A 27,627-nucleotide genomic window follows, 5' to 3' on the forward strand; every position below is an offset into this window, starting at 1 on the left:
ACCGAGTTCGAATCGCGCCAGAGGTGCAGTTTTTTTTTCGCTTAGTTTTAATTTTTTTTTTATTTTTTAGCTTTTTTTAATGTAGTTGAGGTGCTTCGCTACGTTTTAGCTTTTACTTTTTATCCAAAAGTGCTCATTTGTCAACACTCATGAACAACACACAAGAAATGCACACATTAGGTACCAACCAGAAACACGGTGGCCAACTTTCTTGTGAAACTCATCAAAAATGCATCAAGAAAATGTATAGAAATGTTAATGTGCATGATGAGGAATGTAATTGCCATTTAATCAGAAACTCATTAAGCTTTTTTGTAAGGGGGGTCTCGAGTAAGGCACGGTAATTTTAAGCCACGTAGGCATGTTCGTGAGACATAGTTTACGTCTGCGCACTAATTAACTGTACGTCATAAAAGAGGCACGAATTAAGGGGTTAATGATTATGTGGGTAGCAAAGTACAAGGGTTCGCAAGGGGAGCCGCATACTCACAGAGGCGAAGATTAAGTGTACTCCAGCTTTTTTGCTCTAATAAGTTTTTGTTAATTTTTCTGGCCGCATATAATGTATGCATTTTGTTGGCAGGGCTGCATAAACCCGCACAATGATAATACCGTCTCATAATGCGTTTGGCCTGCGCGACTGTCGAATCCTTTACGTTATCGTGTCATCCGTAGCCCTCCGCAAACCCCTAGTTTAAGCGGTTCTAACATCTTCACCGCGCACTTCTTTAATCAGTTCGGCCAGGTTGAGCTCTTGAATTCAACCTATGAGAAGCGTTGAATAGTCGCGTGATCTGCGAGCTGATTGCTCGCTCGGACGGCTCCATGCTCGCAGCGACATCACGGCGTAACGCGGCTAGCACTGGCCACGCGAAAGGATTCAGCCATGCCGATAGCGGCTGCGTTTATTCAAAGAATTTTCTATTACTAGCTGTCGCTGTAGAAAAGGCATCCCATGATTTTGAGAGGATTTAATTCTGGTTCAAATGTTTTCTGATTGAGCTATCTGCACTAAAATCCTAAATAGTACCGATGCCTCCCGCGCACTGCCTTCGGCATGCGAACTTTTGCCTCCGAAAGGTGGTGGCGATTGTGCTGGGATCGTTCCACATGCTAAATTGCGCTGATTGCCGACACTGTAGTTGACGATCCTCATGTATGCGCACTTACGTGCATGCGTGCGTGCGTGTGCGTGTGTGTTTTTAATGCGGAATCCCTGGCATCGTATCATTTAAAGTGAACCATAGCGCAAATCACAGTTGTCATTCTGCGCATCCACCGGTCTTTTCCCAGAGGGGGAAACGATTAGCCGGCTCATTTTCTTGTTCCCTGAGCGATACAGCTGCACGCCCCGTAGACATCTAGATAACGGCATCCACGGGCGCATTCATAATTCATATGCACCGACGAACATATATATATATATTTTTTAAACTACCGCACGAGAGGGACAACATGCTGCGCCTATTATGGCCCTGGCGCGGAACTAGAATAATATGCATGCAGAGCCGCGTTTGTTTGGGTACTTAGCGCGCGTGTCATTTTGCTCAGCCGCGCGGGCACCTGAAACGCGTGCCTCTCATTAGCGCCAGGCGGCGCAGGGATACATAATAAAAAGCCCCTGGTGACCTTTGTGGAACAAACTCTCTGGTCTTTTCGGTGGGTGCCGCGATGGCGAGCCTCCTCCTTGCCAGCGTGCTGGCAGCTGCCACTTCGTTCGTCCTGCACGCAATGTCTGCCCAGGCGCCGAGAGAAGCCTTCATATGTGGTACGATGCGCGGCCTGCTGCCGAGATACTCATTATTTTTCTTACTTCTTTTGTTTGTTTGTTTGTTTTGAGACCTGCATACAGCCTGTATATGAACCGGCGCCTCTCCGCCAGTTACTAGTTGGAGATGTTTCCGACCCCCTAAATGGTGGAGCAGCGCTGGAACAGTTTAAAATAATATATTATGGCCAAACATCAGATTTGGACTCCCGAAAATGTCCACCTGATATGCGCGCGGCCTTAGGATAGGGTGTATATGGTGCTATACACCGTATCAGTAGGCATCGGGGATATCGGCGCCATTTCCTGTTAAAAACGCTGCGATGCATTCCGTCCTCGAAATTCGGTTTTACTCCGTTTTCCAACGTCGTCACCGGGCGGGCAGGCGACGCCTGTGGCACTCAACGTCCCGTAAGACAGCCCGTCAAGGGTGTCATCTCAGAGTTCATTGCATTAGAGGATCGGTCTCCCAAAAAGCGCCAGTCATAGGGGGTCTTCGCGACAACGAGTGGGTTTCGCCAAACGCGCTCTACATATGCATGTACGCCCGAAAGCAGTAAGAGATCTGATTTGTGTAGTCCGTAAAAAATATGAACACATTCTTGGGTGCCCTGAGGTGGGAGCAGAGCGGCCCAGCAACCGTTATCACCAACGGAGCTAAGTTCACCGCCGGTCTTCTGCCATCATATACGCCCGCGACTTTCCTTACCTCACCACTGAGCTCATCCCTTGTCCCCCGCCTTCACTTTCCTGCCAGCATTATTCTGAACAGATACCCGATAATTTCTTTTGTACTTTACGTTATATGGGCTAAGTCCATTTTCTCACACCCAATTCACCTTCGTTTTCATGAACTTCTCTTCAGTTTTTCTCTGATCCACGTAGCTGTATTTCTGGCTTCAATAATATCCTTGTCATCTCTCTTTTCTTATCCACCGCAGTTATTTAAAGTTTTTTCTTTTTTTTTTGCTAGCCTTCAAGTTGCGGCCTAATCAGATAACATGGAGAAGGAAGAGGGGTTACATGTTTTTCTTTTGAGGTGTGCACCAGTGAATGGCTGTTCTTCAGCTTCAAGTGTCTTCCGAGTGCACTCCATGTACCTACGTTTATACTCCCGATAAATATAATATATTAATTACCTTTTCCTCTAGGCTTGCGGATGGAGGAAAAAAAGGAGGAAGTGTTCAGCACTGTATTTTCTCCTGCCAAAAGAAAGTAAAAAGTCTAGAAATTCGTTCCAGCGCATCCAGCCGACATGCGACTCACACAGTGAGGTACAAAGTAACATAAAACTGTGTTTGGTTTGAGTACGAGTGAGGTGCCAACTTTAGTAAAAAAGAAGAACAGTACTTTTAAACAAAGTGAGACCTCCCAGTACGGTATGGTCTGGCATAAAGTTAACGCAGCTTCACTTCTAGCAAGGAGGCCTGCCCCGGAGCGCAGATACTGAACAATATTTGTAGGTGGCAAAAGACCGCTGCGCCTCAAATGGAAAACTTTCTGCTTAGTAAATAAAATTATTATTGGCAGTTTTATCACGAAACACAAACTCCCGTCTCAGTGAACCTGCAGGGATGAAACGCGCTCTCTGACGTGCGCTGTCGGCGTACTGCATAAGCTAATTGAATTGTTTTCCGGAAATTCAGTTGAGCTGCGATTGGTGCCGGTTTTCCAGATTTGCATGGTTGCATTCGACACAAGTGTATAGATATGGGTTGCGGCGTATGGCTAAGATCCACTGTAAAGTTCTGCGGATTCGTTCTACATTACGTTGTGTTGCACCGACACGCTTACAGCTTGAAGGTGTTCCAAATACCTTTGAGATGTAGAGCACAACAAATTAGCCATGTGTAATGAAGTCATCGCTGCCTATGCGAGGTGCCGGTACGCAGGAAAACGAATGGACATCACAAATTTGATCGAAACAGGAGAAAGAGATAGGAACAGAAACGGCTTGTAGTTGCGATTTTTGGGCACTGTAAGCGCACTATATATGCGCTCTCTATGCCTGCCAACCGCTGCATACAGTGGCACACGACATGCAGGGACAACTTTCTAGCGTGAGCTATTGTTTAGGAAGCCTGTTCTGTAGAACCTGATATGTTTTTGTCAGATTCCTTTAGTTTTAGGCCAATCAACTCTTCGCCCAGCCTTTCAAGGATTTCTCTGACAGAATTACAACTCTGCAGAGATTTCGCGCATATTAAAACAGCCAGTAAGAGCAAACATTTTGCCACGTGCCAACTGATTTACTGTAGCCGGATTTCATGGCCTTTCAGTGACCCCGCGCTTATCGGTGTTAATTCAACTGCGTTACAATTAAGGTCAAACTCTAACCACTCACATAGCAAGAGTGACTATATTTAGGAGAAATTAGCACATAGCATCCTGCTTTCTAAAACTTCGCCGCGTGTCAGGCCACATACGTACAAGGTATTTAAGTATTAAGGATGCATCCTGGTTACGTGTGTTATTGATGATATATATAGTACTACGTAGGGTTTAACGCACCGAAGCGGCTCAGGCTATGACGGCAGTGGAACTCTCCAGATAATTTCGACCCCTGGGGTTATTTAACGCACACTGACATCGCACGGGCGCCTTGCGCTTTGCCTCCATCAAAAAGCGATCTCCGCCAGGATTGATCCGCGCCCTCAGGATCAGCCCTTGAACGCTCTAAACACTGAACCTTCATAGCGGGGCAGGTGACTTATTGAGACAACGGCGTCAATGTGCGCCGTTTCTTCACTCACTGTCATTTGTGTCTCGATTTTCAGATTACAGCGCCGAACAGCTGAAAGCCGTCATTAACTGTCACTGCACTATCTTTCCTCAAGAGGTATGGAATTTTGTTTCACAGAGAAGTGTCGCATCGGAATACAGAAAACGTGGCCAGTAAAAAGAGCCTATATATAGTACAAACCTGAGTGAAATCTTACTTGATTGTGCACGAAGGGCTTAAAAGATATCCTCATTCATACACAATGAGGCACCCAGAATTTTCGCGACAGGCACTTATTGCCACAAGAAGATCCCTGTCATTTTCAATTACTTCCCTTACGTTAATCACAATATTAGCATAAGGCTGGCACTCTTAAACGGCAAACATTGACGTATCTAGACTATATTTACTGATTGCTTGCCGATAAATATTGGTGCGAATTAAAGAAAAATAAAGAGGAACGTGAATATAGATGGGCGGTCGCGTGTAATATACACAGCGCAGCTGACTGTCGACTTTATATAGATACGTTATAATCATTAGAAGCAGCTGCCGTGATCCAAGCAGGAGAGGATATTTTCAATTCATAAGATATCAGCATCAATAAACGTTACCGTTCTTCGATGTTTATGAATAATAAGGCGTGATATGAAGCCGAGCGAAGTCTACATGACGACGAAAGGGAGGACTGTACAGGCTACTCATCTTCTTTATACCTCCTCTTTTTACACTTTCTCTCGCCTCTCGTATACTGACGTCACAAACGAAAAGTATATAACCGCGCTGTTGCATCCATCATGGCTGTTCCATTGCCATAAGCGGAAGTAAAGGCGAGCAAATGTTACTTAGTTGTGGGAGAAAAGGGAGCGCGACACAAACAGGACGAAAACCAGAAGTGGACAGGATGAGCGGTAACAAACAATTGAGGTTTATTGAAAAAAAAAAAAAAAACCGTAGCAGCAAAAGGGTGCGCTGATCTCCCCTTTTGCTGCTACGAGTTTTTTTCCAATAAACCTCAGTTGTTAGTTACCGCTCGTACTGTCCACTTCTCGTATTCATCCTGTTCGTGTCGAGGTTCCTTTTCTCCCACAAAAATGTTGCTAATCTCGCCAATGTAGACATTTTACGGCCGACGGAATTTGCAGTGTTTGGCATGCCACTGGAGAGGGCAGAACGTAAGTCCAGTGGTGTACACCAACCAAGTACCTTCCAGTGGTCTGATCCCAGTTTGGAAAGTGCGTTTTGTGCACACATCTGCTGCATGTGGCGCAAGCAGATTTCCGACGCATTTTCTGTTGGTTTCACTAGGACTTGGACCTGATGATTGCCGCCAGAAAGAAAATGGCCGGTAACATCACGACTTTTGGCCTGGTAACCCGATACTGCAAGCGTGCCCCGGCACTGCTGTACAATTTTGTAAGTAACCTGTACTTATCGCACTGCCTGAGAGCGGACCAGGACCCTACCCGTTTTCCCTCGGTACCTCTTCGGGTTACTAAGCAAAATAATGACCTTTACTGCAAAATATTCACGAATCTTAATTCACTCAAACTCATCGCAAAGCAAGTAACTTTGGTTTGCTTCGTAAGAAGGTGATGATTGAAAGTTCAAAAACACTGAACAAATTCAAAAACATTGGTATGTTCTTGTAAATCTTTCCTTGTGCTTGCCTTACTGAAAACAACACATATTTGCAAAAACGTAAATTTGAAATAGGCAACGACAGACAACTCAGGACCTAATGTAGCACCGTTTAGAGTTCAGAATTCATCACTCTGCACGCAGTCGGTCTATGTCGCATGGAGTAGGTACAACATTTTATAAACTCTACTCAGCACAATATATATGATAATTTTTGCTAGTACAAAATTCAGCTCCTTTAATTTTTGTATCTTTCAAATCGCGATCGTTTCTTGTGCTCTTTAACACCGCTTTCTCTTTACCTTCTTATATATATATTGTGAGCCTTCCGTGGATGTTCTTTAATTTGTTCATTCCGTGATCTTCCTCTTTCATTTGTACATACCATCATCATCGTCCCGTGGCGCCGGCTCCGGCACGTGCCTGGGTTTTTGTCATCGGATTAAAACGCTAGACAAGGCATCGCTGGCCTTGCCGTCACGACCTTGCCGTCTCAACCTAGCCTTCTTTCACAAGTGGTGGAGGCCAAATTCGATCCCCTTGCTGCCTTGGACCCTGCCTCTCGCTGGAGCTACGTTCCGGTCGCCGTTTGGCAACTCCCACCATAATCATGTCGACCGAGAGCAATCCCGACCAGGCCGGACCCTCTACTTCGGCTGCACCGGCGCCTCCAACTCTGGCCCCACGTCAACGTGACCCGCCGATGTTCGCTGGTCGTCGCGACGAAGACGTCGATGACTGGCTCGACACATATGAACGCTGCAGTGCCTATAACCGGTGGGACGATGCTTTAAAATTCCTCAACGTTTCGTTCCATCTCATTGAGGTCGCCAGAAACTGGTTCATTAATCGCGAACCCCACACTACTAACTGGACCACTTTCAAACAGCAGTTCCGACAATACTTCGCTGACCCGGCAGTTCGGACTGAGATCGCGAGAAACAAGCTCGCTTCCCGCCTTCAAGGTCCTGATGAATCATATGCGTCTTACATAGAGGCGGTTCTTGCACTTTGTCGGCGCATTAGTCCCACCATGACAGAACCTGAACGTGTGCACCACGTCTTAAAAGGGATCAATTCTATGGCTTATCATACCTTAGTTGCCCAGAATCCTTCAAGTGTTGATTCAATTATAACGACATGTCAACGCCTCGACCAGCTGCAGTCCTCTCGATTACAGCCCAGCTTCGTAACTGGTCCGACCTCTGCCGACCTTAATCTGCGGGCAATGATTCGAGCAATCATCCGCGAGGAGCTCCAAGCATTCAATCCTTTTTGTCGACATGGGTGCGATCATTCTTCCGCACCTTCTAATGACGCCGTTCTCCGCAACATAATTAAAGAAGAGTTATCAATTATCAGCCACCCCACGACATCGGAACCTTCTGCAAACCGTCCAGCGCCGACCTACGCGCACGTCGCTGCATCCTCCCCTTCTTTGGTTCCCCCGCCCCGACCGGCACCAACTTACAATCACGTTAATACAATGGCGATGGCTCAACCTACACCACCCTATTACGCACCTTGGCGTCCCCCCCGACCAGTCTGCTATTACTGTGGTATTAGAGGACATATATCCCGCTTCTATCGTCGCCGCCTTCAGAACGAGCGCCGTGGTTACGACACCTTCGAAACTGACATGCCTTCAACCTCACATTATCAACGCCGGTCTATTCCAAGCCCACCTCGACGATCCTCCCCACCTCCAGTATCTTCCTCAGAGCATCGTGGGAACCATGTACCCCGACGCCGGTCCACATCCCCATACCGCCGCTCAGTTTCCCCTCTCCGCCCCGCAACCATTATCCCTGTCCGCCATCCAGAAAACTAAGTGTTGCAGTTTCCGGAAGTCAAACTGCACTCTGCGAACTTACTAAAAGTCCTCCTGATCGCCCGTATAATGTGATTGCTGTTATCGCTGAAGGCTTACCGGTCGAAGCTTTGATTGATACAGGGACTGCAATTTCTGTCATTCACGCTGATTTGTGCTACCGTTTGCGAAAAGTGACAACACCATATGATGGGCCTGAACTCCGTGGAGCCAATGACGTTCCTTTGCGCCCTTCAGCGAAGTGCACCGTACGAGTTGTTATCGACGGCATCCGCCATCATGTGCAGTTTGCTGTGCTCTCACCTTGTGCGCACCTGATGATTTTTGGATGGGATTTTTTGTCAACTGCTTCAGCGTTAATTTCTTGTGGTGACCGTGTTATCCATATGACAGACAGCGATTTTTCATTTGACTTTTCTGAACGACATCATCCCCTCGTTGCCGCCGCTGATACTGTTTTGCCTCCTCAGTGCGAAAAACTGCTTACTGTTGGATCCTCAAAAAAAAAAAAAAAAAAAAACAGCGCGGCTACTTGGGACAAACAGAGAGGAGAATAACGGACAGCGCTTGTCCGTTATTCTCCTCTCTGTTTGTCCCAAGTAGCCGCGCTGTTTTTTGATCTTGCAATGCACCAACTAGCTCAGATTTCCGTTCTTCTGCTGCTTACTGTTGTTTCTAACCACATCACTGACGGGGACGTACTCATAGCACCATCATATAGTCATCTTGCACGCGGCATCGTTTTCCCTGAAGTCTTGTCCGGTTCCGCAACGGCGCAGCGACAGTACTGGCCACTAACACTTCACGTGAATCCCTCGTGCTCCCAAAAGGAACTTCTCTGCATTGCATGGTGGATGTTCAACCTTTTTCCCTGATGGTGCTCACCGCCCCTCCGCCTCAGCAGAGTGTTTCGTCAGACGTCTCTCTTTCTATTCTCGCAAAGACTATTAATCCTAAACTCACGCAGAACCAACGCCAAGAACTGCTGACATTGCTTCGACACCACCAAGCCATTTTTGATGCCACTTCCACACCACTGGGACGGACTAGTGTTGCGCACCATCGCATCATTACTGAAGGTAACTCTATTGTTCGACGACGGCCATATCGGGTTTCCCTCCCTGAACGAAAAGTAATTGAAGAAAATGTAAATGACATGCTCCATCGCAATATAATTCGTCCCTCAACAAGCCCATGGTCCTCCCCAGTAGTGCTAGTTAAAAAAAAGGACGGCTCGGTACGCTTTTGTGTTGATTACCGCGCACTCAACAAAATTACCCGCAAAGATGTATATCCGATGCCACGAATTGATGACGCCCTTGACTCTCTCCACGGCTCCGAATATTTCTCGACCTTGGACCTCCGCTCAGGTGATTGGCAAATACTTATGCACGAGGACGACAAAGAAAAAACCGCTTTCGCAACACCCGATGGCCTTTACGAATTTAATGTTATGCCTTTCGGACTTTGTAACGCACCAGCGACATTTGAAAGAATGATCGATACTGTGCTTCGTGGCCTAAAATGAAGAACCTGTTTGTGTTACTTGGACGATATTGTTATCTTTTCGGAAACCTTTAATAACCATCTCACGCGCCTGAATGAAGTCCTCACCTGTCTCGCTTCGGCAGGCCTTCAGCTCAACACCAAAAAGTGCCACTTTGCACAGAAGGAAATTAGAATATTGGGACATCTGGTCAGCCATGACGGCATTCGCCCAGATCCTGAAAAAATAATCGCGGTCTTGAACTTTGCTCGTCCACAACGGACTACAGATTTGCGCAGTTTCCTCGGCCTCTCCTCTTATTTCCGGCGTTTTATAAGGCGTTTTGCAACTATTGCTGCACCACTGTTTAGCTACTTAAAGCACGCAGCCCTTTCGTGTGGACGGAACAGTGCGAAACTGCTTTTAATGACCTAAAGCACGCCCTCACATCAGATCCTGCTCTTGGCCACTTCAGTGACAGCGCTCCAACTATCGTGCACACCGATGCCAGTGGTCACGGTCTTGGCGCTGTACTTCTGCAGCGTGATGCAACATCGCGTGAGAAAGTGATTGCCTTTGCCAGTCGGACTCTGACTCCAGCTGAGAAAAACTACACCATTACCGAGCAGGAATGTCTTGCCGTCGTCTGGGCTGTCCAAAAATTTCGCCCTTACCTATACGGTCGGCACTTCACAGTTGTGACCGACCACCATGCTCTTTGCTGGTTGTCTTCACTCAAAAATTTGACAGGCCGACTTGACCGCTGGATTCTACGCCTGCAAGAATACCATTTCGACGTCACTTATAAATCTGGTCGCCAACACCAAGACGCCGACGCTCTCTCTCGCTGTACCCTTTCGGAATCAACTTGCTCGTTTTCTTCCCAATGCATTTCCACCTCTGACCAGAGCCGACCATCTCTTTGCCCGACGTATATCACAACCGTTTGTTTTGACGACTCTGAGAACAAGCACGCTCTCCGCTCACAGCAATTAGCCGATGCCTACTGCCGTCCTATCATCGACCGCCTTATCGGCGCTTCGGACCCGCCCAATGCTAGGCTTCGCCGACAGCTTCGCAATTTCAAGCTCGAAGATGGCATCCTACTCCGTTACGTGTATTGCCCTGATGGAACTCGCTGGATCCCAGTCGTGCCGCGTGTGCTTCGCCCACGTATACTGGCGCCTCTCCACGATGACGCTACTGCAGGTCACCTGGGTTTTGACAAAACCTACGACCGCGTGAGAAAAAGATTCTTTTGGCCTGGCTTATCTTCCACCGTTGCCAAATACGTCGCATCCTGCCCTCTGTGCCAACGTCGCAAACGGCTGACTTCTTCGCCCGCTGGCCTTCTACAACCTCTTCCTTGTCCCGCCACGCCATTCGACGTAGTCGGCATCGACTTATATGGTCCCCTACCTCTCTCCCATGGGGGTAACCATTGGATTATAACAGCTGTCGACCACCTCACACGCTACGCTGAGACAGCACCTGTACCGACTGGTTCCGCTGAAGAAGTAGCAAATTTCTTTTTGCGATCAATTGTATTGCGTCATGGCGCTCCTCGGGTGCTCCTAAGTGACCGCGGTACAGCCTTCTTATCGAAAGTCGTTGCCGAAGTTCTTCACGCGTCATCCACCCTTCATAAGACAACCTCAAGCTATCATCCCCAGACTAACGGTCTGACTGAGCGATTTCATCGCACCTTGTCAGACATGATATCCATGTAGTACATCACACCAGATCATCGAAATTGGGACACTATTCTACCATTCGTCACATTCGCCTATAACACAGCAGTACAGCGGACTACCGGTTATTCTCCATTTTTCCTCGTTTATGGCCGTCCTCCCACTACAATTCTCGACGCTTCCTTCTTCTCTACGCCCGACTACTCCACATCAGTACCTACCCATTTTTTATCTCGTGTGGCCAGATGCCGTCATCTTGCCCGCCTCAACACGGCAGCGTGCCAGGAAGACCGCAAGACTCGCTATGATTCTACACATCGAGTGGTCTCTTTTCGTCCTGGTGACGAAGTACTGCTTTACACACCATTGCGCACCCCTGGCCTTAGTGACAAATTCCACCACCGCTACGTAGGTCCCTATGAGGTCATAAGCCAAACTTCCCCAGTGAACTACAAAGGGACGCCTGTTGATCCCCCAGCTGATCGACGCCACCGTGGAACTGAAATTGTTCATGTGTCTCGCTTGAAACCGTTTGTGCGCCGCGATGCATCGCTTAGTTAGGAGCGGCCAGGCTGGCCGCTTCCGACCCCCCGGGCAGATTGTGTGAGCCTTCCGTGGATGTTCTTTAATTTGTTCATTCCATGATCTTCCTCTTTCATTTGTACATACCATCATCATCGTCCCGTGGCGCCGGCTCCGGCACGTGCCTGGGTTTTTGTCGTCGGATTAAAACGCTAGACAAGGCATCGCTGGCCTTGCCGTCACGACCTTGCCGTCTCAACCTAGCCTTCTTTCACAATATATATATATATATATATATATATATATATATATATATATATATATATATATATATATATATATATATATATATATATATATATATATATATATATATATATATATATATATATATATATATATATATATGTTGTAAGAATGGAGGGTTTATTCAGCAGATCAACAGGACTTGATCAGCAGGACTGAGCAGATCAGCGGCGAACACAGCGGCAGCGAACACAGTCAGATCCAGCACGCGCAGCGATCACGATGCCACGGACTGGCATGTTCCTTGTGCACTTCTTCCTCTTCACAATTACTGATCAAGTCCTGTTGATCTGCTGAATAAACCCCCCCATTCTTACAATATATATATATATATATATATATATATATATGATAGAGAGAGTGTTTGGTCAAATATTTAGGTTGCGCTTAGGTGGATGTCAATGAGTGATTACTCCTTTATTATATATATATATATATATATATATATATATATATATATATATAATAAAGAAGACAATCACTATGCTGACTGTGACGTTGCTGTCGGCAACGCTGTTAGAAACAAAGTTAGGTCGCTGGAATATGGGATTGGAATCGCCAGTTTTATTTTAGTGACAGTTTTCAAAACCACTTTAGTGATTTAAACTTTACTTTTGATGACATCTATGGGCCTCGGTTAATATGCCGCTCATTACTGATACTTCCTCTGAACAGTCGATGGCGATAAGGCCGTGCCATTTTGAACGGGTGATCACAAAAAGGTAATCTGAATTAAAAAAAAAAAAATCCTCTAAAACTCTTGGGGAAGCCCGCGAATAAGCTATTTTCTGCATTGCAGCCTAACAGCCAACGGACTGTCAAATCACACTGCCTGACAAACACTCCTTCTTGATCTCTTTGCGTCATCATGTCTACATTATCAGGCTCTGCAGACACTGACTGTCAGTGGAAAACGACCTTCCAACTATGAAAATTTACATTTTAACATTCTAGGCCTCACTGCCGGGTATTTTTTTTTTTTTTTTTTGGCAAGGAGTTTTGGAATGCCTCAAGAAAAATGTGGTCGATAAAAGCCAGCTGTGCCCTTTCAAGCACTCAGTTGTCGAACCCAGCTGCTCCTCCCCCCCCCTCCCCCCTCAGCCATTGTATTTCTGTTGGAACAATGCGAGAGTTTGTCGCCCGGCCTAGCGAACGTCACCGGACGCCATTTGAAGGAAAGCGAGTCATATGCACAGGACTCTGAGCTTCTCATTAAGGGCCCCTGTCCCGTATCGTCTCCCGCGTGGCATGTCGCCGCCAGCAGCCCCGCCCTGATCCCCCCGGCCTTGATTAGCGCCCCGCGATGACCTCGGTGGATGGCGCTGACCGGGCAACATCGATCTCCGGACGGGGGGTGACTGTAATGTTGCAACTGTGCCATTCGCGTCAAAAGGGAACGAAACTCGATGCCGTGGCCTAATTACGCTGCCGCCCGGGACACGGAATATTTGGGGTCCTTGAACGCCTACAGAGAGCGCGCGGCACACTGGCAGACGTGAATTTCTGTTATACCTCCCGCAAGGTTAGGTATTTGAATACTTTGATGTAAAAACATCGTTTATTTTCGATGCCGCTTGTACATGCAGCGGAGAGATTCAGTTGCTGGCTTAATGAGAGCACACTCTAACTATCCCGCGTGCCGATATCCGCAGAACGTAAATACCTCGCGGGATGCTTTCCACATCGAGCACATGTATGCTTTTGGATTGTGCACACTGCAAGCTGGAATTTTTTTACATAACCGACAAGGCTCAAGCTTTCGGCCCTTATACACGCTTATAAAGGCACGACCAATGCGTTATCAATAGCATTGGTGAAAGAGCGGGCTGCAGGTTTACTAAGCTTATAAATAGCACCCACAGCTGTTTTGTTTGCTAATGCTTTTTGCCTCCTTTTCCCTGATTTCTTTCCAGAGGACCATTATAAAGGGTCTCGCCAGGGTAAGTAGGCTACCTAGAATTGTAAGGAACCACAGCCAATGAAAAACACCACACAGGAAGGAACGCACGTACACAGCCTTGAGTACGTGCGTTCCGTTCTGTGTGGTGTTTTTCGTTGGCTGTGGTTTCTTACAATCATGTTCCACCAACTAGCTCAGAAACACCTAGAATTACCCAAGTAGGCCCGTATAACCTTTCTTTAGAACATTCGGAACCGTTTCACTTCTTTGTAAACCCACTTAGCTAGTTTGTTCCTTGAAACAATGGAGCTAAACAAGAAGCGCACATCATTGCGATTGTTTTAATGCAGTAGCATAAAAGGCCCCCTTTTTCTACACAATCCAGAGTCGACACTGCTGGCTTTGTCGGCGTTGGCATTGCGTGTGAAAAATCAAGGTGGTTATACTTGTGGCAGGGGGTACTTGGAAGGAGTTGCAAACTCAGGCTTCACCTTTTAGATGAGAACGTGACACGGGAATCAAACAAGCCATGCCAGTACGGGCCTAGTGAGCACTCTCGCAGGGTTCGGTTAAAGCCAGGCTTTGTATCTATGTCGGGTGATATTTCCCGTAACATGCGCCTATTTTGATACGAATGTGTGATATAACTGAGGCACAATGTAAACAATGTGAACGTAGTACGCGAAGATCGGGAAGGGGAGTCTCAGATCGGAACGATTAACGCTGTCGAGTCATGCGCCTAAAGGCGGAGACGGTGAAGGCAACTGAGAAAAAAAAAAAAAAAATCCGAAAAAGTTAACCACAGAGGAGTCGAACAGATGCTTTAGTGGCATCAGTTCAGAGTTGGGTGGTGTTAATCCATTGCGCCACAAAAACGACGGGAACGGTGGCCTTTAAATGCGCTATTATTCGTTTAGACAATATATCCACAATTCGTCGCCAGGTGGCGTTGCTCAGAGGAATCGCGTCGTCTGCTCGAGTGCTCCTACGGGATATGGTTCGGTAATAAGCTGCCGGGAGTGTTTTCTTTCATGCTTAATGCGCACCAATTAATGACCACGAAGATAGAAAAACTGACAACCACTGCACTGTAGTTGTCAGTGTTATTCAAATTAGCGACACCACCCTTGCGCCAAATGCGCCAAACTTACCTAAAGAAGCTGCGCCATCTTGATAAAAATTGGGATCGTAATTGCGCCAAAGTGGCCACAACTCATTGCTCTGGAATTGGTCGGCTCCTTGCTCCAGTAATTCAGGGAGACGTAAACTTGATTATCTCCGTCGTTCAGAAATTGGAGATGGGAGAATCCGTATTCGACGCAAGGGACGAGCACAGAAGAGTGTGTAATGACAGCAACTGCAAAAAAAAAAAAAAATTAGTTTGCACAGGGCAAGCACACCGCTAGAAATTTCGCATGGAAAATTGCGGCGTAATCTCGAAGTTTCACAGAAAACTTCGTTGGAGGCACTTAGATATCTCTTAAGTGCGGTGACGCGAAACCACCTTATGCGACTCTTTGTACTCATTTACTGCGTTTGAATACTTCGATGATATTAGGTCCTTCGATGATATTAAGAATTATTTACGCTCAACTAGACGTATTTTTGTCCAATTCAATACAAATCCGGCGTTTTTCACTCGTTTTATGCGATCTCACACTGCCTCAACGAGTTTCCGCCGGAGGTGACGTCATCGTCCAAGTGTTTTTCGTTTTTGACCCAAATATAGCTTCTTCGGTGATCTTAAGCATTAATTATTCCCCATTACACTTTCTTAATCTTATTCGACACAAACCCGGGGTTTCTAACCGAGAGTTAACGTTTTATAACTATTTCGACGTCCGAGTTTTCACGTTGCCTGACCACATCGACGTCCGGCTCTATTTCGACGCAAATTTGAGTTTTGTGGCTGTAGTTATTTAACTAATTGGTCTACAGTCATCAAACTTTACTTCTATATTCACTTTTTCACCTCTATCATAGGGTTAGTATTCCTTTTCTCCTATCTTTTTTTGTTCATGCGCTAGCAGGGGTGGGCACCTCGCACGGACGCACACTTTCTGTGCGCGTGAACCCATGAGCCTAGAAGGACTTTCGCCTTAAAAGCCAAGTCAAAAGCGGATAATAGGTATATTTCTACGCCTACCTTTCCTTTACATTGAAAGGCGTAATTTGATATCGTAATGGTAGTAGGAAGACGTCGTCAATGATCTAATTATCCATCTAAAATGCAGGGTGATAAATGCTTAGTATCGTTGGGAAACGTCATGGCAGATAATTTCAACGGAGGACCCAATTTGTGACGGAAGGCGTTAGAAAGGAGTAAACTTAAAGGCTCAAGCAACTTTCGCACACCGGCGACATGTGAAACCTAGGACAGTGAACTCCAAAAAGTCAGATTGGCTGGCAATGAAAGAAATGACTAAGGAGCGGTGAAAACATGACTAATATATGTTTAGGAACGTTTAAAGGATTAGAAATGGAAATCTAGATAATAGATGGAATTCGGACTTCAAGGAAAACCACTTTGTTAGCTACAAATTTGGGGAGTCCAAGGAAGCGCCTACGCATATGAGATTATCGCCATAAATGGCACCAATACATTTTAAAGACAACTTGAGAGGAGCTTTATCGCTGAAATGTTTGGCAAATTTACAGCATCTTTTATTATTTCCTGAAACCGACACGACAGCTCGCCGACAGCGTTCTCTTTCACCTCTGCTGCCCTTTATGGTTCGTCTTAGTATGCCTTTCGGTCTTCACAATGCGGCCCAGACTTTTCTGCGCTTTGTTGACCAAGTCCTACGTGGTTATGACGTGCTGATTTGCCTATCTTGATGACATTCTCTTCTTCAGCTTTACGGCAGAGGCCCACAAGCTCCATCTGCGTCAAGTCCTCGCAAGGCTCAGCCGCTTTGGTCTTGTGGTCAATGGACTGAAAAGCGAGTTTGGTGTTGCAGAGCTGGACCTTCTCTGCCATCGCGTGAACGCCCATGGCATCCGCCCGTTACCGGTCCGTGCCACCGCCATCACTCGGTTTCCCCGGCTTACTACCACCCGGCTACTGCGCGAATTTCTTGGCCTCGCCAACTATTATCGGCACTTCATTCCTCGCTACGCTGCAATACTGCAGCCTTTTCGCGACCTTCTCTCGTGGCACAGCAAGCCGACAGCTCTTGTCGCTTGGAGCGATACCGTTGACCGCGCATTCAGCGGCAGCAAAGCTGCCATCGCCGGCGCCACGCTCCTAGTTCACCCCAAATGTGGCGCGCCCGCGTCCGTCATGGTTGACGAATCAGACACTGCTCTCGGCGCGGCCTTGGAACAGTTCGTGGCCTGTGTTTGGCAGCCAATCGCCTTTTTTTTTTTTCAAGAGGTTTGCGCCCCCTGAGCGCCGTTACAGCACCTTCGACCGAGAGCTGCTTGCACTATATTCAGCCGTGAAGCACTTCCGCCATTTTCTTTAAGGACGCACTTTTCATATCTTGACTGACCACAAACCTCTGACGTCTGAGCGGGCATCCAGCAGTTCCTCCTACGCTCCTCGCGAAATCAGGCAGCTCGCCTACATTTCCAAATTTACCTGCGACATTTGTCACGTCAGCGGGAAGTCGAACATAGTTGCCGATGCTTTTTCTCGCGCTGAAGTGAATGCGACGCGCAATGGGCGGCCAATCATCGACTTCACGGCTATGGCTGCTTCTCAATGAGCCGATGCCGAGCTGCAATGGCTTCGCACGTGTGACACCTCTCTGGTATTGGAGGACGTCTTCCTCTCTCACTGCGCCGTTCCTCTCGTCTGTGATAAGTCGACCGGTCGCCCTCGCCCATACGTGCCTCCATCATACCGCCGAACCGTCTTTGATGCCCTCCATTCTTTGGCCCGTCCTGGCATCCGCGCAACTCAGCGGCTTGTTATGTCTGGCCTCGCATCAACGTCGACGTTCGCCCCTGGTCGCGCACGTGCCTCAGCTGTCAGCAAAGTGCATCGACACACTGCGGCTCCTCTCGGATCCTTCACGTCCCCGGACGCCCGCTTCAGCCATTTGCACGTCGACTTTGTCGGTCCCCTTCCTCCCTGCGGGAACCACCGCTACCTGTTAACCTGCATTGACAGGTTCACGAGATGGCCTGAAGCGATGCCCCTTCTGGACATAACGGCGGAGTCGATCGCAAGAGCGCTCATCACACTCTGGATAAGCCACTGGTGTCCCTTCCAACATTATGACTGATCGTAGTCGTCAGTTTGAGTCGGCATTATTTGCCAACCTATCTCGGCTCCTCTGTGTCAATCACATTAAGACGACCTCTTAACATCCGATTTCCAACGGTATCATTGAGCGTTTTCACTGGCAGTTGAAAACTTCACTTATGGCGTCCGCTTTCCCTTCAGCATGGATTGAGCGCCTACCCTTCGTTCAGCTTGGCCCCGCACCGCACTCAGCAGTGCACGTTCGCTGGTGAGCTCTTTGAGCCCTCGCCACTCACGCCTGCTGACGTCACAGATTACGCCTGCCGTCTGCGTAGCTCTATGAACACTGTCATTCCACCTCGTCAGCGCCAGTATTCCCGTCGTATCCACTCTCCCCCCGACCTTCAGCGGTGCACTCACGTCTTTGTTCGCCGCGACGCTGTACGTCCACCCCTACAGCTACCATACGATGATTCATTCCAGGTGCTCCGGCGTACTCTTACGCACTTTCTACTGCGCATCAATGGCCGGGTTGACACGATCTCCGTTGATCGCCTTAAACCCGCCCACATTGACTCAGACGTCATCGCAACCTGTGCCATTGCACCCCCTCACAATCGTGCCAGTCATCGCAGCGTGCGATTGCCCCCCCCCCCCCCCCCCTACACACACACTATCCGCTTTTCGTCATTCCCCTTCGCTCAAGGCTTAATCGCTAGAGAGGGGGGAGGGGGGGGGGTTAGCATGCCATCATGGTCCGGCCGCAGGAGAAGACGACAGCCTCAGCACGCCTTCCAAGCGCGCGCAGATTGTTCTTCGTGGCAGCAGGAATAAATGTCGGCGGTTCACTGTTCCGTTCCTGCCTGGCTCAGCTGGTCCTGTAAAATATTTTTGTGGAGACCTGACAACGAGTGTGTCTGCGATTCATCTCCGCATAGTATGCAAGGAACTGGAAGGCTATGAGCATTGTGTCCGGCAATTTTGTATATTTGTGGAGATATATACCGGTACGAATGAAATTTACCAGGTGTACAGATTAGGAGACGAAACAGCAGCAGAAGAAACGAGCGCCGCTGGCTCCTTGCCCCGCACGTGCAAACAAAAAGCGGGCGGCACCGGCTCCTCGCGCCGCAACTGATGCCATATTATCATACCCGATGACCTTGACGAAATATTCAATAGTGGAGCTTCGGCTTCAAAATGTTTCTTTCGGTCTGGCTGATAGGCAGGCCCGCAGACGTTTATGACACAGAATAGAGAGCATGTTACGCGTGTGTCAACGAAGTCGCACAGTGTCGCAAACGTCGAGACCGCTGTGCATGTCGTCGTGGCCTCGTTTGTACAACGTCTCCAAGCGAATGAACAAACGACGACCGCATTCGTTGCGCCGCGAAGCTGGGTGGTTTTTTTTTCTAGCACATGGAGATCATCTTGTATCTGGATTGATCGCAGCCAGGAGAAAGTGCTTCCACATTGTTCCAGGTTGTTGTAAATGCCTTTGGTGCCATGTCTCGAAGGTGACTTGCCAACTTTAAATTGAGCGGAGCAGTGCTGTGGCGGCATCCCGAGGAATCTCACCTCAGGCCGCCATCATTACGAAGGGTTTTGTAGAACAGAAAAGCAATTTCCCCGAAAAGAAAGAAGATATCAAGTCGAATAAAATCGCTCCCTTTTGGCTGGCGAACCGGGCATGCTACCTATACGCCACTGATGAGGAACATTCATTAACACTGTCACGTCATACCATAAGGAACGACTTATTGCCCCCCCCCCCCCCCCCCCCCGCAAAGAAAAAGAAGAAAAAGGCCTACGTGAAATAACCGGCGCGTCGGCAACTGAAGAGCACCCTATCCGCCACACAGGAACAGAGGGGGGGGGGGGGACCCTTCCCTCCTCTTTCTGCATGGCGGCGACGGTGTTATGCAGTCACGTTATCTTGACTCTATAGCGGCGTCAGCGGCATCCAGCGGTATCAGTCGGCCGCTGCTAGCGCTGGGGGGATGAAAGGGGGGCGGAGCTGGTTACGAGGCCGACGCCGACGCGAAACCCAGGAACGGACGCCAAAGAGCTGCGCTGTAAAAAATTGTTTACAACGAACGTGTAAGGTGACCAGCAGCCCCATGATTGCTCAGTGAGTCGACTTACATTCAGGGTAAGCAAAATGCCTGATGTGCCACTGCCATGCCACGGTCCCTTGTTGACGCGTTCTTGCGCTTAAAAAATTGGGACATACACTTAAACTCCGCCTTTAAGGGCATGATGCGACAGTGGTAATCGCTCCCATCTGTCGGCTTCCCCTGAGGGTTCTCTCGCGTATGTGCACTTTGCCACTCGCTTACTCAGTAATCCCTTAATGTGTGCCTCTGTTATCCCACATATACTCATTAGCATACAGTTGTAAGCTACCGCATTATGTGCAAGACGACTCGAGATAGATCCCGCTTTAACCAATCCGTATGAACGTACTTACCTGCGTGCACCATGGCAGCTGGATCCAAAGGTCCCGGTGGCGCAAAATTACTACTCACTTTGGCTTCTCACCCATATCAGAGTAGCTGTCAGAGTTGCCAGCTGCAGGAAACTGGATGTCATGCGGTCCCATGGAGTGAGAGGAGCTGACAATCAATCAGTGCCCGGTCATGTCACCTGTCATATACAACCTGCCCGATTCATGTCCGTTATTTAGGCTCACAACGCCAACGCCGATGTCGACAGAGCGTACGCTGCGCCCTCCCGGATTGGGGCGCCGCTACGGACAAATGTGTGCGAAAAGTTTGATTCGATGTTTTGCTTCTTCCTTTTCAGGAAGAGTACCGCGATCTAATAGGTTACATGATGGCCATATGTCAAGATGCCACCCTCTATCACCTTCCACTTACGAAGAAAAGTTCAAAGTAAACCTATTTTTCACATGAAAGCTGTGTCACAGTCGCTTGCAGCGATGATAAAGCGTGTATTTTTTTTTTTCTCTTGAAACACTTGTTGGTCCGTGTTGCAAATATATCTCTCGCACAATAGTAGACTGGAATGAACTACCATCACGCTTAGCTACTGAGACTAACTTAGTCTTTTCAAGATTTGTTAAAAGAAAACGCGAACAGCTTTTGTATTCTTGTGTTACTCGCATTTTACTTTTTTTTTTCATGTATCAGGTCTGTTGTGAATTGTTCTGTATATTTCATTTGCATTCCTTGTCATTTTATTTGAGTGCAACAATAGTGACATTTTATGGCATTTCATTTTTTTCGAGTGATTGTGCCGTATTTTTTATTTATCTGTTATATCCCCCCCCCCCTCTATGCAATACTCTCGCACGAGGGCCCTTAGCGGTATTATAAATAAATAAATAAATAAATAAATAAATAAATAAATAAATAAATAAATAAATAAATAAATAAATAAATAAATAAATAAATAAATATCTGGGATAGTACTGACGCATATAGTTCGCTGTGTAGCGCATGCGCGGAATAAAATGCATAAAATACGGCATAAAGAGAAGGTTTATTGATTGATCCTGCTCTAGGTCGTCGCCTCAAGTCGATGAGTTGGGGCCTATAAAGCGCCGCGTGACATTCCAACTTATCACTAAGCGTATTTCATAGGAGCCGCCTCCTGGATTTAGTTATTAATATAAATTTTTTTCTTGTTGAAATATATGGTCTCTGCCACGCCCTCCTTCATAGTGCTGAGTCACTGAGGGAACCATGCCATTAACTGTATACCTTACTACCTTACAAGTGCGAAGGAAAGAACGAGAGGAGAGAGGCTCTCATTAAGACAGTGTTGCCAGTAGAGGAAGAAAATGGCGATTCCCTCCGCTACTCCGTCCGGCCCACGTCAATATTTTCGAGCCGCCATGAGTGTTGCATTCGCCGCTAGGGTGGTTGTTCACCGAGCTCCCATTTACCGTTTCCGTTGCAGGCCTCGCCGGTATACTTCCAGATGTCAATGGTAATCACTGTGTAGGAACTGATCTTTTTAGCCTTTGATTTCTCTCGTACAGCTTTTGCGGCTCAGGCTGCGAATAAGTTATAATTTTAGAAGAGTGCGTGTCTCCCTTTTAAGATTACTTACAAATCTCATATGATTTCCATCTCTTTTAGATGTGAGTTCTATACCCAGCATTCTTCAAGGTCGCGTTATTATGAAATGCGACCTGATATGCGATCGCATACTATAAACGCGTACCACAATTGTAAAATGGCTTATAGGAAAGGAAATGCGGAATATCTGTCACACTTCTCCGTAGACACCTTACCCACGTCGTAAGGAGAGGAAGCTGGGAGTGAAAGGGAACAAAATAGAGGCGCCTAAATAGGAGGGCTGCGGATTGATTTAGACCACTTGCGGATCTCTAACGTGCACTGTCACCGAACAATGAATCGCATAGCAATAGGGTATACCACGTGCCTGAGGTAAATTGTAAATTGGTTTGTAGAAAAATAAAGGTACAGTATCTGTCACACTTCTCCGCGGAGTCTTCATTCTTTCGCCCACGAATATTCATCTCGAAGAAACAGGGAAGGCCACCTGTGCACTCGAGTCACATTTATTGCATTTCTGAGAAGTACACAGAGTTCCTCAGCTATCCACAACAGCAATGACTATAGTAACGTCGGCGCCGAGCCACGATCCACTGCAGAGCACTAGCAGAGAGATCCGAGAGCAAGAACGCAGTTTGGTAGACACATGCAGCGGCTTTTCTATATGACTACTAAGCTAGGCGAGTCTTACATACAGGTGTAAATTTCCTATCCAACATAAAAGCTTACTATTATATCCTATACCTATAGGAATAATCCAGATATTTAGCACCACATAATCCAGAAATTTCAGTCAGTGCATGCCATTTTGCAAAGCGCATGCGTCTTGTCACTTATTTTGCGCTTGCACAAAACAGCTGCTACTAGTTTAGTCCCCTTTTCAAATAACTAACTTTGATGCCTAGTTGGTTGGTTGGTTTGTGGGGTTTAACGTCCCAAAGCGACTCAGGCTATGAGAGACGCCGTAGTGGAGGACTCCAGAAATTTCGACCACCTGGGGTTCTTTAACGTGCACTGACATCGCACAGCACACGGGCGCCTTGCTTTTCGCCTCCATCGAAAAGCGGCCGCCGAGGCCGGGATTCGATCCCGCATCCTTGGGAACAGTAGTCGAGCGCCGTAACCACTGCGCCACCCCGGCGGGGCCTTTGATGCCTAGTGAATGGACGTTTATATCCATGTGCACAAGTGAAATGCGTCAAGCTATAGGCAGAATGCGCTTCTGCTTCTCCGGAATTGCGTGAGGACATGTGCCGATCGCAGGTCAGTGAGAATGAAGTCTTGCTGTTAGAAGCTCACTTTGTTGGAGAGATTGGGATCGAGCTGGAAAAGAATGAGAACAATGGTGACTGTGGAGCCAGACAGCTTGAACATGAGCGCCCGATCAACGCGCAGTACCCCACAGCCGGCCATGGCTTCGGGCCTCTCTTTGTACACTTGCAAGAAAAGGAGTAGGTCGTTGTAGGCTTCAGGCACGGCGGGAACTTTAGAGACTTCGTAAAGCGCGCTATTCATTTCCGACGACAGCTTGCCCGACATTTCGGCTATGGCGGTGTTCTGAAACACGTTGATTAGCGTAAGAAGGCCTTCGTAGGCCAACACCCACAGCTTCGTCTCGCGGCCATCCTGGATGGAGTAGAAGATGACTGACGACATGAAGTCGAAGGCAGTGCGGAAGTAGAAGAGGAACAGCAGGCTGTTGAGAAAATGGGCCGTAGCCTCGATGACGACGCAGAGGCCTCTGTACTTCTCCCGCACTAGACTAACCGTGGCGGTTGTCAGCAGCGGGATGTCTTTGACCTGAGCCGTCAGGTGGCTGGCCAGCATCCAGAGCAGAAACATAAGTGAGAAGGCGAGCGACTCGAGGCCACTGTACATGGTCTGCAGCACGTAGTGGTGGGCCGTCTTGCCCAGGAAGATGACCGACTTGATGGGCAGCGTGCGGTTGGTGTAGCGCCACGAAATCTCGTAGCAGAGGCGGACGGTATTGAGTGTGTGGAAGCCAACCACTAGCAGCACGGTGGCCGCCAGGTATAACCCAGCCCACAAGCGGTGCTTGGCCAGACAACGGTGCTGCGAGAAAGACACGTCGCCGCTCTCTGCGCGCCACCGTATCAGCAACAGGTCCAGCGAAGCGCTGCGACGAGCTACGTAGGCGTAGATGAACGGGAAGAGGAACGTATTGACCAGCGAGTGGAAGAAGCAGATGAGCGATGTCTTCTCGCTCCTCATGTAGTCTTCGACAAACTCCTTGAGGCGGTAGGCCTCGTAGGCCGAGAAGCCAACGTATAGCAGGCACTGGTAAAGCCGCATGATGACCTTGTTTCGCGCACTCATGAACTGCAGAAATGGCCCGGGCATCGCAACTGCGCACATGAGTAGGCCGGGAATCATGAGCTCTTGTGCCCGCCAAACCACGTACTTGTCGTCCATGGATGCACATGGATGCACTCGGCGACGACTCTTGAGGCGCGCCAAATCGTTGTCGACCACGCGAAAAGCAGGGGCACGCGTTGCGTCTTCGGATTTGGGCAGAGCAATCTGCCACTTGTCCATTGTGTCAATCCTGTTCCTGCAACAGAGTTCAGTAAAGAGGAGATCAACTTAGTGCCACGACTTTTTGACCATGGACTGAATGAAACAAAATGCGTGGTGCATGTTCGTGGTGACACAGTCCGGGTAATAGCCGCTACAGTACAAATGTTACGCATACTTAACCGAAGGACAAAGAAGTGTAGGAAAGAAGGTAGGAAGTTTTGGCCAGTGTGTGTGCATGGAAGCGGTGCGAGCATCGCTGAAACAAGAGAAGCGCAATAAGGCGCCATAAACAATTTAACGTACATCAATTGTTACGATAACATAGTCTCGGAGCATGCGCCGGAAATGAACTGTCACCAGTACACCGTTACCCCACAAAAGAATTTTGAAAAGTGGACCCTAACCGCTGTATTTCTGTTGACGCTAGCGGCACAGATACAACTTAGTACAAAGCCAGTTGATCTTTGAACTTGATAAAAGAATACGCCGACGATGCCGTCGTCGGCAATGTCGATTTATTTCAAATTCAGTTCAGCTCCCTCGTTCTTGTCCGTCATCACCTGTCATGGAGGAAGGAAAAAACTGAGGAGAGGCCGTGACGTCACTTTTCGCGATGCGGGCCCGCGACCGGAAATTGCTGTGGCGCCACCTACACATGGGCAGCTTTTCCCCTCGCACTCCTCTGTGCGCCCTTCCCTGTCTGAGCGCGTCTCCGCGCCATCCGACGCCAACAGCCATGCTGCCCCTTAGCAACGTTGACGCTGTTGCTATTTGCCCCATATCTAGGCTAGGCTAAAAAAAGCACATGACTTCTGGTACGTTTTTCGCAATGCATATGGGATACATGGGGCCTCTCCTCAGTTTTTTTCCTTCTTCCATGTTCACCAGTCCACGCGGTGGCTGATAAAAAGGGAACAGAATAGAATAAAATGAATCACTGTGAAATACTGGGATCACTAGTTAGATAAGTTTAGAGTAAGCCCTCGCAATGATTCCGCTGTCCGGGGCTGTATCGGCTAACGAAGCCAAGAGGGGCGGAATGCGGCCATTAATTGATGTATTTATTCGTTGGATACGAGTACAGTGGGCGGCCTTGTTCCAGTGACCGGACAATGAGCCGGAAATACGGCACCTCAACCAGCGCCACGAGTTCGTGCAGTGCGGATTTAACATAGAAACTGTTTCATGTAAAAGTTAAGTGTATGTTCATTGAGGCACAATATTTATAACTATAGTTGACAGCAAATACGACCACATTTACGATGTTGTTTTGTACACTACAGAGCAAATTCGCTACGAATTAAATTGTAAACCAACCTCCACACCTGCGAGAGACCCCGTTCAAATTAAGAGAGAATGCGCAAGAAATGCACGAGATGGAAAGTACAATCGTTAGACATGACGGTGGAAACAGACAGGATGAGGGAAACGACTGTGAAATATTAGGCAGCGCTAAAGGAAATGACGAAATTGAAAAATACACCAAAGGCCTGCCCTGCGGCCTATGAGCAAATAGGTAGTTTGGGCCAGTTGGTAGGACATTTAGGAGCAGGCTTAGGGCGAGTGAGACAGGGGCGCGAAAGCGGTAGTGGTGGGTGTCTCCCTTGTCCTTATCTCACTCGCGCTAAGCCTCCTCCTACACAACCTGTGGTCTATGTGTTTCTTCACTTTGGTACCCGTTCCTTTAATTATGTCAAATATTTCAAGATAATTAACCGGCTAGGCCATACGAAGATATGAGAAGAGTTAAACACCGCGCAGTCACGTGTTAGACGTGATGCTACACAGCGCCTTACATTGCCGGCAATCGTGCTTGATGGTTGGTTGGTTGGTTTGTTGGGTTTAACGTCCCAAAGCGACTCAGGCTATGAGAGACGCCGTAGTGGAGGACTCCGGAAATTTCAACCACCTGGGGTTCTTTAACGTGCACTGGCATCGCACAGCACACGGGCGCCTTGCTTTTCGCCTCCATCGAAAAGCAGCCGCCGAGGCCGGGATTCGATCCCGCGTCCTTGAGAACATCGTGCTTGATGTGCATAGCAACCTTGGCTTGATGCTCTCAGTAAGAGAACCTGGTACACCCTTCCAATTATTTATGAAGTGTTACACAGCTAAATGTCAGGTATACAATGCTTCCCTCGACAACACCGTCTGCTAACCCGTGCTGTAATTTAACGCATGAATAATCGCTTAATGGTCCCTGTTTTTAAATAGCTTGCTGTTTGACACACTCAGACAGAAATACTTTAAAATCCACATCGTTGCCAGCGACATAAAGCCAAACAAGGGCATACCTAGCAATGGTTCTTGCGGCGCACCTAAAATAAGTCACACTAAAGTGATTTCGCCGCCACTTCCAGTTTAGAGCGGTCGTTTACCCAGAGGAAGCAATATGAATGGGGGCTACTACTGCTAATGCTTCTTAATTTGGCTTTGTCGCAGCAGATGATGGCAGTTCACCCCCCCCCCCCCCCCCCCCCCCCCCCCCTGAGATGGTGCTACAGTCATTTCGCGTGCAAGCAGCCCCAAGAACCTACTGCATCGATTAGGTTCAGTAGAGCTACAAGATCTTACTAAAGAGGCAAAAGCTGTATACGCCAGGTGTATGGTGTTGTTTTAACGTTGGCATTGAAGTATTTGCGAATTACGCTATGGGGGCCGTATATTTAGTTGCAGTGACAAGATATAAAGATATTGCCGCTAACCTTTAAAATCATTATTTTTCATTTTCAGCATCCGCCAATACGGGGTCTTATCACTATGATTTTAGCACATGTATCATCTTGTTCTGTTTGTTCATTCATGCTCGGTATTGCATACTGAAAAGTGTACGCGTGGACACAAAAACAAGAGAGGAAAAACAAAGACGAGCGCTAACTCACAATTAAAGTTCATTAAAGACGTAAGCCCAAATAAATAGGAAGGAACAGCAAAAAACGTGCTGAAACTTTTTAAGGAGTGTGCGCCTGGTCTAAATTTCATTG

General features: G+C 47.8%; 2 protein-coding genes across 2 annotated transcripts; one reads left to right on the forward strand and one right to left on the reverse strand.

Annotated features, from left to right (window-relative positions):
* Positions 1 to 1,656: 1,656 nt before the first annotated feature.
* LOC146205751 (uncharacterized) lies at positions 1,657 to 21,033 on the forward strand. The gene is made up of 5 exons (XM_084586953.1): positions 1,657 to 1,768; positions 4,546 to 4,607; positions 5,799 to 5,906; positions 13,881 to 13,907; positions 20,865 to 21,033. Exons 1-5 carry the CDS (start codon positions 1,672 to 1,674, stop codon positions 20,955 to 20,957), a joined length of 387 nt encoding a protein of 128 aa, XP_084443079.1. The 5' UTR covers positions 1,657 to 1,671; the 3' UTR covers positions 20,958 to 21,033.
* A 2,258-nt stretch (positions 21,034 to 23,291) lies between these two features.
* Positions 23,292 to 24,661, reverse strand: Gr58b (Gustatory receptor 58b). The gene has a single exon (XM_084586954.1). The coding sequence runs from the start codon at positions 24,659 to 24,661 to the stop codon at positions 23,393 to 23,395; it is 1,269 nt and encodes a 422-aa protein (XP_084443080.1). The 3' UTR covers positions 23,292 to 23,392.
* Between the last annotated feature and the right edge of the window lie 2,966 nt (positions 24,662 to 27,627).

This window comes from Amblyomma maculatum, chromosome 1, assembly GCF_055883805.1.
Source record: "Amblyomma maculatum isolate TAMU_Amacu chromosome 1, ASM5588380v1, whole genome shotgun sequence".
Classification (NCBI taxonomy): Eukaryota; Metazoa; Arthropoda; class Arachnida; order Ixodida; family Ixodidae; genus Amblyomma; species Amblyomma maculatum.

Bases quoted from the DNA above. Each gene is read 5' to 3' on its own strand.
- LOC146205751 (XM_084586953.1), top strand. From the start codon at position 1,672: ATGGCGAGCCTCCTCCTTGCCAGCGTGCTGGCAGCTGCCACTTCGTTC. The intron at 5,907-13,880 runs GTAAGTAACCTG...ATTTCTTTCCAG, and splicing joins CGGCACTGCTGTACAATTTT to AGGACCATTATAAAGGGTCT. The intron at 13,908-20,864 runs GTAAGTAGGCTA...CTTCCTTTTCAG, and splicing joins TTATAAAGGGTCTCGCCAGG to GAAGAGTACCGCGATCTAAT.
- Gr58b (XM_084586954.1), bottom strand. From the start codon at position 24,661: ATGGACAAGTGGCAGATTGCTCTGCCCAAATCCGAAGACGCAACGCGT.